Raw genomic sequence first — 12635 nt, forward strand, 5'->3', positions numbered from 1 at the left:
GTCTGATCATGAATGTGTTGCTTGTGTGAGTCCATTTTAAAAGAGGTAAAAAAGAAATAAATTAGACTTACTCACAATCAGTTTACTTTGTACCACTGACCTGATGATGCTTTGCAAAATTTTAGAAAGCGAAACCGGTCGTCTTGGGTAGTAAAATTAAACTGATTGTGAGTAAGTCTAATTTATTTCTTTTTTACCTCTTTTAATATGTCTGAATTTATTTTTTCAAATTCAGATCGAACAAAATAAAGAGAAGACCGTCGAAAGCTACATGATCAATTTCGACATAGCCGTCAATATATATGAATGTTGTAACATATTTTCGAGATCTTCTATTTGCTACAATTTCTTTCTTTTAGTTTTTGTTAGCCGACTTTTCTTGATTTTTAAGCATTAATGATTTGTTTATTTTTACCTAAATTCCATATCCTCATATTCGTTTCGTTATCTTTGTCCCTGGATAAAGCGTTCAATTACTTGCTACGTGTGTTACAATTTTGTATTTGAGTAAGTATCAATTATTGTCCTTAAGAAAAAAGTACACCTACCTGTATATGCAGTGAGTCGAGAACTAATAAATATATCACAACCGTTAGCAGAATGAAAAATATAGAAATGAGCTCGAATATAGTAGTAACCGTTCTTGCTGTAGTATCCACATCATCGTCAACATCTGTTGCACACACTATGTACACTTCGGTTTTCTTTGACATTAACATAGTACGGCAGTATCTAAAATATAATTGTAGCGTCTTATTGTGTGATTTATAATAAAAGAACCACATAATAAAATAAAAATGCACTAATAAAAATAATCAAGACAGGTTAAAAAATATTTACAAGAGGAAATTCTACTTGGTCACGTTCAAGATCCTCAAGGACTCAGGGATAACAGTCAGAAAGGAAAGAGTAACATTCAATTAAAATAAAAACCTACTGGCAGAGGAGGAAAATTAAGTTATGAGAAAGATGAAAAACTCTCCGTAGTCCTTAGTGAGCCGAGACGGCAGCAAAATAAAGTTCATTTCCGAACTTAATGCAAAAAATTATAAGGATTTACATGAAATTGACCATAAAATGAATAAAATAAAGTGGTTTTTTGGTGTTTTAGAACAAATAAAATTTTTTATTGTAAATATATTATATATTATAAAAATAAAAAAGTTTTTTCGTGGACACACTGTAGATATGAACCAGTTTCTAGAAAAATATTATATTATATGATATCACATTTTTTTTTAATTACCAAACTATTGATTTGCACAAACCTGATATTATTAGGTCCATCAAAATAAACCGGCTGCAGTGGTTAGGTCAGATAGAGAGAATGAATGAGATAGAGCCGCCAAAACATATTTATAACCAAAAAATAGATGGAGTGAGAAGGAGAGGCAGACCCAGAGCACGATTTAAGGATCAGATGGAGGAAGACTTGAGAATGTTGGGAGTACGAAATTGGAAAGCGAAGAATAGGAGAGAATGGAGACTTATCCTTGAGCAGGCCAAGACCCACCATGGGTTGTGGAGCCAATGGTGATGATGATTGATTTGCACACTTTTTACGCTAATAATAAATTATATAGTACAATTCTAATAACTTACTCTCCAACAGGAATAACATCTTTGTCATCTAAAATCAAATTACCCTTATAATCATGGCTAAACTTGATAGTTGGATCACTGACACGTAAAATGTAACTGTCTTCGCAATTAAGTTTCTTCATTTTTATTCCGTCGGAGCAATTCTGCCTTGGTCCCAGCTGATTCGGACCATTGCAGCAAAAAGATATCGCATTTATCAATCCTATGTGTGCTATAATTAATACAAAAAGAATTTTGGAAATCATGGTGTAGCTGATCTGAAATAAAAAGTTTCATTTTAAATCTGCGAACGTTATAAATACGACAAAAATTGTGAATAAAAAAAGATAAGTATATTTAAGGTATGCGTTTCAAACACGATTATTTATCAAAAATAAGTATTTTTATTTATATGTGTAATCAGCTGTGAATTTTATTGTAGCAATTGAGGATTTCAAAGATCCAGATTCCAAAACATGTTAGAAACATAATTAATGCTTCCTATAAACATATAGAATAAACTAAAAAACAAATTAATTCTATAAAAAATGCCTGTATACATAAAATATCTAATACCTCATAAATACTTATATACATATATACAAAAAAATGCACTCTATACGACACGATAAGCTTCTTTTTTTATCAAACGTTCTACAGTTTTTTCTTTAAAATCGACGTTGTTTGAAGCCACATACCTTTTCACTTGACTTTACACTATCTCAATTGGGTTCAGCTCGCAATGGTAAGGTGGCATTCTCAAAATGTTAACGCCATATTTTTCCACAATTGTTTCAATTTTGTGATTGTCGTACTCGTCTCTAAATGCGGCCGCAGTATCCAAAACGACAACGTTTTCTTTGTCTTTCGGCAAGTTTGGAATTAACGTCTCCTCATACAAATCTTCATATAGATCACCGTCCATTTCGTCGTGGTAATCAGCGGTTCCCTTCTTGGCCAAGAAAGTTAATTCGGCCCATGCGACAAAATCAGTTTCGCTTCTAGCATTAAGAAGAACAAACCGAGGACCTCTTTGGGTTGAAGCTTTCAATCCAGTAGAGAGCCTTTTTATAGTAGTAGAGTCCCTCCATTCCTTTGTGACTGAAGCACCGGCGTTAGTCCAAGACTGATCGGTATAAACAAGGTTTATATTATCCTTCTTTTTCAATGTTTGTTTTTATTTGTCTGAGGTACTTGTATCTCCAGGATATGATATCTTTTCTTTTCATCATTATCGAATTTTGACCTCTTTTACCATATTCAAAACCCATATCATTTAGTAGCCTACGAAATGTGCTTTCTGAAAGAGCTGGTAGGTCCTCATCATCCCTCACTCTGTTTATTATACTGTTGACGGTTGGTGGTATGTTTTTCAAAAAAAACCATGGACAATTTTCCTTATTCGAGATTTCACTCCCTCATCGTAAGTATTCTCATGTGAATTGGACGGGAAACTGTTTTTCTTCCTTTTTTTTGTACCGGTTTAAGTTTGCCTTACTGGGCCTCTTCGCGGATGTTATAAATTTTGTTAACACTCACACCGCACATTTTCTAAACTTTTTCGACAACAATAGTCAAGCTGTCACCATTTTTTAAGTTCAGATTATAGTTCAATACATTTAACACCACACGTTTTCCTCGCGAAGAGTCATACCCTGTTTGAAATTTACGATAGATACTGACAACGGCTCCATGATGTAGATAATCTCATGCGCTTGCGGAAATGAAATAGAACTGAGCTTTCATAGTTTTTGCCAATAAGTTTTTGGTCTAATGGCCCGTACCCAAATCGACAAAGAGACATGTTTGCTTTTCGTGCATAATGGGGATTAAAACTGATTCGCTTCTCCTAATGGTCTTTATTTCCCAAAGAATGTGTTTACAATGGAAGCTATTAAAAATTGATAAATATAGATAAGCTATCGACAATGAGTTTTTGATACATTTTACTTTTTTTATAGTATTTTCTTCTTCTTTTCATGTTATTGTTTAGTTCGACAATGTAACTCTCTTATTTATACATCGATGATTGAATCATGCTTTAGTTAAAACAGTAATGAAAGTTTTTTTATACAACCGTAGACAATTGTTGTGTGCGCGTATATTCCAGTGCTATGATTCTTAAATCCGGTCCTAATAGGCTGATCGGGGCAAACCGGCAACGTGGTCGGCGTTCTTCCGTATGAAATACATTTTGCCTATCTTACCTGCACTGCATTCTAACCGTGGCTTCTACTATAGTACTTTAGAAACTTATAGTACGTTATAAACAGATATACTTATAGGTAAAGTGCCAATTGAAAAATTTCTAGTGTCTGTGCCGGGATCAAACCCTAACGAAAGCCAATACCTACAATAGCCGCTGAACTATGACCGCCACTTACATAAAAAGCATTCAAGTCGGATGAGTAGCTCAGCGTTATGCCAACGCTAACTTCATTGTGAGTTGTATAGTGCTAGTTGGTTTCTAGTTCCCCGTCAGTCAGAAATCTTTTAACTTTTAACAGGGATACTTATTCATTGTATATTAGAAAACAAGAATTAGCATTTTTATATTTATATCTAAAAATGTTTGATCTATCACAATCAAAACTACAATTGCTTAGAACGGTATTTACTTTGGAGATATCATTATATTGGAACATGAGGTTTTCCAATACTTTTTGTAGTAATTTCGGCTGACGACAATTTTTCGATTGAGAAGCAGCTTTTTCGGAAGAAGATATTTCGAGCTAAAGATTGATTATAATTATCTGCTCTCTTTACACAATTAATCATAATTTTGATTAATTTTTCTCTGTGTTTAATTTGTATCTCCATTCAAATTGTTCCGGACTCAGCGGGATGTCAGGTCGCTCTGATGATAGGTGTTAATAACATTATGGGATGAGAGAATTAAAAAATAATTAATAGTTTTTACCATTATTTATGAGTAACCTTTAATCTGCATAATTTTTTCGGAAATTCCAAAACGAAAACTTGGCTTACGATAGGGGATTCTAGTAATTTGTTAACGGTTTTTGTTCTGTAGATATTAGCTTTTTCCCCTTTTCACAGTGTAATACATACAGAAAAAAAGAACAACTGTCTCGTTTGGAAGGAGGAAAGACTCTAATCAGAATAATACACCCGCCCACAAGTCTCCGATTACAATTTCTAAAATTCTTCAATTACGTGTTTTCGTGTATGTATGAAGTAATCGCTACTGCAAATACCTATGTACAGGACTTAGATTCTTGCCAATTTGGGATATCGTTGGAATAAGTGTAATTGCTATATAGTAGATTATGTTGAAAAATAACATTTTTGGTCGAAAAAACCTTGTTTTTTCTTTATTATGCGATGTGGTTATCAAACAATTCTCGTAATTGACAAAAATTGTTATATTATTAAATTCTTGCTGCAATTATTGGAACGTACGTAGTTTGATATATTACTTAAGATGAAAGGTGAGTATGTCATGTTAACATAAAAGTGTGTATTTTACACATTGATTTTTAATATCACAGTAGGTGGTATTATACCCGTATCATTGATATTAAAAGTTAGTTGCAGTAGCACGTAGATACTGTTTATTGCGTTTATATTATGCACATTGAATATTTTTTAAATAAATATGCGCGCTTTTCCAAGAATACAAATTTGTTTATTATATTTCGTGCACAAGGGACTTAATACAGGCGCCTATTTATTATAGCCCAGTAAAAATAAAAAAAGATATTATTTTTTACAATCGACGCAATCATTCGTCACTATACAAAGAACGTAAAAAATTTATTATATAATATAAAAATATATTCCAATTTTAGATAATATATCGGTCATTTACATGCTGGTTTATTTGAATTCCATCTTTGATCAGGTTAGCCTTGGAAACAATTGTAATCACTCAACTGATGGTCTGCAATGTGAGTTATATTTGTAAACGTCACACTGATCAGTTCCTATCATTTGTATTTGACTCCTATTTTAAGTGTTCTGACTTAAAAATCCATCCATATATAATCAGCGTGCGGTCATTCAATTTTTGTGTGCTGAAAGTTTGCAACTATTATAAATTCATATGCGATTGTCAGCAGTGTATGGAAATACATGTTTTGCCTATCCAAACGTCAAGGATTGTGACCAGGTGCATTGAGTACTGCATCAACAGACAGGAATGTGGCATGTGTGAATAGTGGAAGGCTTGATTAGAAAAAAATCATCGAATTTCAATCAGAACAATTTCAGAAAATGTTGGTGTGAGAAAAGATCTATTCATAGTATCGTACACAAACTGGGTTACAGCAAAGTATTTGCACAGTGGATTCTCAGAGGACTAAAAAAAAGCTTGCGAATGGGTCTATATTTGCAAAATCTCACGGAATACAGACAAATCGGTAATAATTTTCTTTCGTCAATAATTACTGGTGGCCAATTTTGATTAAATTAAATTAATTTCACTGGTTGGTAATGGACAGGAAGGTTTTATAAGTTTAAGATAGTTTCGCAATTTGTTGGTCTTAGTCAGCTGAATATTTTTAAAACTTGATTACACATATACATGAATTTGACATTTAATCCAATTTATCTTCTGCTTATATAATTCTAGATTTTAGTTCAATTTTTTTTTAATTGTGTTTGTCAAAATATTAAGAATTGTTTTGCTAGTTCGGAATAAGGGAATAAGGTTGGGAGTGGATTAAAATATTTCGCAGGAGTTTTGAGTTGACTTCAAAAAATCTTAAATGAAAAAGAACAATGATTGAAAATACTGAGACTTAAGACACATATCCCATTGTCTGGCTACCCTGCTTAAAAATTCTTTTGGCTGTTACTCTTTATTATTCTTTGTTTTCTTTTTTGTTACTCTTTTACGGCATTTTATTCTTGTTCGTTCCACTGAAAACTATTACATTTTAACGCCTTTTTTAGTATCCTAAAAACGTGAAAATCGCACGGCGATAAATCAGGACTATAGGGTGGAAACTCTAGTATCTCCCATTTCTTTCGTTGTAGATTTTCTTTCACTACTTTGGCAACTTAAGGTCGAGCGTTGTTGTGCAGAAGAATAACACCATGTGAGAGCTTTCTTGAACGTTTTCGTCTTCTTGCTTGATGGAGTTTGTTCAAAGTTTCATTATACAGATTTGCATGGATAGAAACTCTAGGTTCTGTAAACTCTATGAGTGAGGTTCTTCACGGTCAAAGAAAAATCAGTTAGATAGATGTTACGCTTAAACCACTCGCGCAGGTTTTTGCATCCAAGAGTTTCTTCTTCTACTCAGGCCCCTCATTTCATCAACTTTTTGCGAGAGAATGAGTTGCTGGAGGCGGTATTTACTGTGTCTCATAACATGACCCATGAAGTATTATTAACATACACGAAGTATTCTAGTTGTCTGTTTTATTCGCTGCTATTATATTAGCTCTAATGAAGGACTATCCTCTAAAAAGAACTTAAGAGCGGAAAGAACAAATTTCATTATACCATACATTTTGTGTTCTCACGTATAACAATTTTCACATATAACAAGAATACCAACGGTTTAGATTAGCTTATGTAGATGCATTGCTAGTAGCAAACGACGGAAACGATCTGCAACGACCACTGACAACGCTTATTCAATATAACATCAAAATCTTTCAATTTGATGATTTTCTTATATAAAATAAAATGCATGACACATCAAATATATCTCTGAGATCTACGACTGAAATAGATGAACTAATTATTATCAAGCAATAAATTAAATTCAAATATATAGATATTGAACTGTCACGTTCTAGCGATGTAATAATGCGATACGTTGTAATAAAGTCAGGTGTGAATAGCTAAGCGATACAATCAAAAATCTGCAAGACAGTTATAAGACATATAACGCATATCGTATAACACAGAAACTAGATAAGAAACATCTAAACCAAAAAAACTATTGGAAACAACAGAAATGAAGATTGTTTGTAGAGTAGCTGGAAAGACACTCACCAAAAAAAAAAAAAAAATGAAGCATAAGATATACATGTAATATCGAATCAACAACTGGATATAAAAAGAAAAAAGAGCTAAATAAATCACCAGTATAACATCGGAGTGTGATCCTTCCCTTAAATAGTTGGAGGGAGGGGGATTTGATTGAAAGTTGACAATTAAGATGATTATTGTGCTTTTATTTCAACTTTCTAAAACATCCCTTCTGTATTTTTTCTTTCGGTTCTCGGTTATTAACATTTTATAATTATATGAGCTATCTAATAGTTAATCAATATATTTTGCATAAACTAACAATTATTATAAATTTAAATTAAAGACAAGGCGGTGCAAAATTTATCGCGTTGTAGATGCTTGTAACGATAACTCATTGGATCTTAAGTATCTAAATTACCTTCGAAAATCAGGTTTTGTGTAATGTTTTACTCTTTAACATATTTCGACCCTGTTACGGAAACCGTATTTATGTTTTTAGTTTTCATTTGCCTTTTTGTATATTTAATTATCATTAATTGAATAACTTACGAATACTAGATGTAAATCTGGCGCCGTGATATTTTAAGATATGAATTGATTAATTCAACCGAGTCAATAATATTGTTTAAAGGTGATTTATTACGCGAACCAATAAGTGTAGAACATATTATGAGACATTAAATATTGTGTTTATATTGGATTAAGCCACAATTAGTTGTAATGATTATTACATTTTTAATTATTGGATTAAGCCACAATTGTTTTTAATGATAATTATATTTTTAACTAAGAAATTTGAAATTTCGATTTCCCCTCCGGAAATCGTTCTCAAAAAAGATTATTTAAGATTTTTTTAAAGAGAGTGTATAGCCGCCAAACTTGTTGACGAGTTTATGTCATTTTACAACATTGAAACTTGAAACACTTGCCTGCGGTGTTATATGGGCTGAAAAGATATGAGGGTGGATTCAAATCAAGATTAGTGTTTTGCATGTTAATATGTGCTATAAGCGTTTGTGTGTGAGAGAGTGTTCATGTATAGTGTATGTATATGTGTATGTGTATGTATATGTATTGTGTATGATCGAAGATGATGTGTCTCAGAATTTCTTAATCCGTTATTATTGGTATATTCTTGTTGTTGACTTCTTCTTTCAGTATTGGCAACCAAAGCCTGCTTAGATTAATGTGATGACATGCTACAAGAAAACAGTTTCAGAACCTTATTATCAGACATTATGATATTAAGTTGTGCTAATGACGGCATAGAAAAACGTGTGGTGTAATTATACCTTGACCTCTTGTAATTCCTGACTTCCAGCATTTGCGGTACATACTCAAAAGAAAAACAGTAACATCACAATAAATCAACATAAAGAAATGGCATCTTAACGCAGTATAACACAGTATAACCAACAAATAATAGTTTTTCAACATATATTTTTTAAATAAATAAAAAATTGTAAAATTTATTCTTTACTTGCCGTTTGGTTATCTAGATCTAAATCCAAAACGGCTTTTAATGAGGTCGAAACGTCAAATAAAAGCTTTTATATTTTTTATCAACGAGTGTATATATGAATAATGAATATTACAGAAAATGTAAAAAAAGCCCTGGAAGGAAATAACTTAATCGCTGAGATGTTCCAACAGCGAATGATTGAAAAAATTCATAAAATAATGAATAGGATATGGAAAGAAGAACAAGTTCCAAAAAGGGGAGCAAAAATTAGTGCATGTTGCCATATCTGGTAACATATATCAAAATTATTAAAAAACGGGATGTGGCGCTCTAGGGGTGGGGAGCGATGGTTTTTATTTTATTTTACATTATTTTATTTTTTATGAACCAAAATGAAGATATAGGAATGCCTAATAATAAAGCATACTCAAAGCCCTTGTATATAAACCCTAAGAAAATTAGGGATTTAAGAGACTTAGTACGAAAATATGTACCTTTAAATGACCAAGGTTATTACGACCGCATGTTTGAAAATATTACTGATAATGCCGAAGACCTAAATTCTGGAGATGTAAAGAAGATCGCGATGACAGTAGTGTTAGCGACTCTTATGTTTAAAATAATTATTTGATTATTATATTTTCATTTACGTATTCCATTTGCAATGAAAAATCCAAAAACAGTACATTGTTTCATTGTTATTTTTAATATGTAAGATTTTTGGAAAAAGAGGCAACTCCATTTTTTGGCAAAAGGCAAAAAAAAATTTTTTGCATCTACAATATGGATGAAAAATAGTGATTAAATAAATAAGACTCGTCTAATGTTCGTCTACAAGGATTTATTTCATTGAGCATAATTTATTCACTTTTTATAAAAATATTTTTTTTTTCGATTTCCTAACACTTTAGAAGACTGGAGTTGCCCGGTTCTTGCACCGAGGTCTTTAAATGCTAAAATGGTACGAAAAACAGTTTCAGAACAGTAACAAATAAAAATGCAACGGAATATTTATTTTTAAATAAAGTCGAACTAAATAATCAAAGATAATCCATCACTGTGTAGACTATACATAAATATATCTGATAAAAAATATCATTATATCCAATTAAAATTAAGATATAAATAATATTAGTATTCTACCAATGGACCGTGGAAGTGATGACGTAGATTTTATTGACATCTGTCAGTTTCACTTTCCAAACAAACCTTGTTTAGTGTGGATAATTTGTATGTTTCGTTATTTTTTCATTTTTTTTTACATAATCTTTCCGCTTTTTGCAATATCTAAGTATTCTAATAGTTACTACAACAATTTTACAATGTTGTGTAAATAATAAAGCATGTTGTTTTATAAAAATAGCAATAAAATGCATGTATCAATTAAGTAAGGTTAGAATGTCTTTAATTTAAACTTTTAAACTATATTTCATAGAAATAGAACACTGAATTATGATGGTATTATCGTAAAAACACTATACTTAAAAGAAAAAGCAGCAGAGGAAGCAAAATGTTAACTTTATAGAAATTAAAAAGTCTTGAGATTGGACATTTCAACTTTTGTTTGGAAAGTAATTGACAGTTGTGACGTCACACTTCCACTGTCCATTGTATATAAAAACAAAAACAACAGAAGGGACTGGGTGCGCATACTTTTTACCTGCTACAAACGTAGAATTCAAAAAGAATTTTCAATCTTTTCAGCGGAATCAATAGCTATACTTGAAGCTCTAAAATATGTTAAAAACACCTGCAATAGACATATTTTAATTCTGTCAGATTGCCTTTCAGTTTTGCAGAGCATAAAAAACATTGAATTGTCCTCAACATTTAGCAAACCCTACATATTTGAAATAAAAGATCGATTGTATCATTTATCTTCGACTGGAGTCAACATAAAATTTATTTGGGTCAAAGCACATATTGGTCTCAAACATAATGAATTTGTAGGTCATTTAGCTAAAATGAGCGTAACAACTGGCTCTACGTTGATATATATGCTTAATACATCAGATGTTACTACGATTTTCAAAAAAATCAGCAATTTAGATGGACAGAGCAATGGAAACATTACTGTTCTACAAACCATAAAAGGTATACCTCTTTACAACCAATTATACCTCAAACAACCTGGTTTCGGAATTTCAAAGCTCCTCGTAAATATATTACTACTATAAATCGAATACGCTTTGGACATGTATGCTACCCATACCATTTATTTAAAATAAAAGTCATCGATGATGATAGTTGCAAACATTTCGGTAAGCTAGGTGACCTCGATCACATCTTCTTTGAATGTCCTAACCTAAATTTATTCAGCATTCAAACTCCCTGTATACAAAATTAACTAAATGCAATACATACGCTCCATATAATATACAGTCCTTGTTAGCCACAGGTTCTGTAACAATATATAATTTAATTATAGAATTTTTGTCAGACACATGCATAGCTTTATAAATCTGGTACTCGTTCATGAAAACTTTCATGAGCGTGTATAGGGTTAGACCCGTACCCTTTTTTTATCCTATATGTAACAATACCTTATCCGTGGTCCAGTATTGTTTGTGTGTTAAAATAAATGTCTTGACGGACCCCTAGACGAGAAGCGAGTGTCCTTGTATTTTCCTTCGACGTGTTCTTCTATTAATTATTCGTCTATTTAGTTTTAGGGATATCGCTGTGCATTTGTTTGCGAGAAATAATCTGTACTTATGTGTATATACTTTCTTAAGGAATATATTATAACCTTTCGAGACTGGCTGAATGACGAAAGTCTATGCCACAAAAAAAAAGTAGTGAACAAACAAAAAAAAACTAAATTTTTTATTAAAACGCAGAAGAAGAAAATAAGTTGGCTAATAAAACAAATAAAACGATACTTTTACCTAGAATACTTCTCTCTGAATTGCTTAGGGCCATCGAATCTTACCAGAAACTCCAGAAAAAATAATCAAAACTATAATAGTCACCAAATAGAAAATCGACGAAGTATTACAGAAATTGAAAATACAAAAGTCTCCAAGTTCGGTCCATTAACTGACACTGACCCTGAACAACTAAGAATACTCATACAAAAATTTCATATGCCACAAAAATACCTAGTTGCAATACCTACAGAACTAGTAGCATGATTCTATTGTTTAAAATGGGTGATAAGAGTATCAGAAAATTACATGGGAATAAATCTACACTGTTCTCACACAGATCACAAAAATCATAACCAACAAAATTGAACTAAAAGATAAACAAGTCAGTTGCAAGTAATCATTGAAATATAACGTTCTGATCTACTTAATAACGTACTTAATAATCTACTTAGTAACCACGAAAACCATGGAACGACAACTTACTGGAGGCACATTGAAAAACAGACAGAATCATGTCTATATAAAAAGAAGAAGAGATCTACTTAATTAAATATATAACAGAAAGAATATCCAGGCCAGAGTTACAACAAACTAACAGCCTATGCAGGTATAGGATGTAGAATGAGCGAGGAAATTATCTCTATCATATGCTATCCAGACAATGCCATACGAATTTCAGAGAAAAAAGTATTCGACGAAGAAGTGAAGATACGTATAGCAATAACTAGAAATACTTTTTTCAAATTCATTAACTACTTTTGTTAGCGCAAAACTT

General features: G+C 31.8%; 2 protein-coding genes across 2 annotated transcripts in view; one reads left to right on the plus strand and one right to left on the minus strand.

Moving 5' to 3' along the window:
• The window catches only part of LOC140443592 (RNA helicase aquarius), a 202574-nt gene that overhangs the window by 67482 nt on the left and 122457 nt on the right, over positions 1-12635 (plus strand). The gene's annotated exons all lie outside the window — the stretch shown is intronic.
• Positions 1-12635, minus strand: part of LOC140443594 (G-protein coupled receptor Mth2-like) — a 61821-nt gene that overhangs the window by 10987 nt on the left and 38199 nt on the right. Inside the window, exons 2-3 of the mRNA XM_072534944.1 lie at positions 1603-1859; positions 549-732 (exon numbers count right to left, since the gene is read on the minus strand). Of these exons, the coding sequence (XP_072391045.1) occupies positions 549-732; positions 1603-1847 (429 nt within the window). The 5' untranslated portion in view covers positions 1848-1859. The remainder of the gene's footprint in view (positions 1-548; positions 733-1602; positions 1860-12635) is intronic.

This window comes from Diabrotica undecimpunctata, chromosome 6, assembly GCF_040954645.1.
Source record: "Diabrotica undecimpunctata isolate CICGRU chromosome 6, icDiaUnde3, whole genome shotgun sequence".
NCBI classification, from domain to species: Eukaryota; Metazoa; Arthropoda; class Insecta; order Coleoptera; family Chrysomelidae; genus Diabrotica; species Diabrotica undecimpunctata.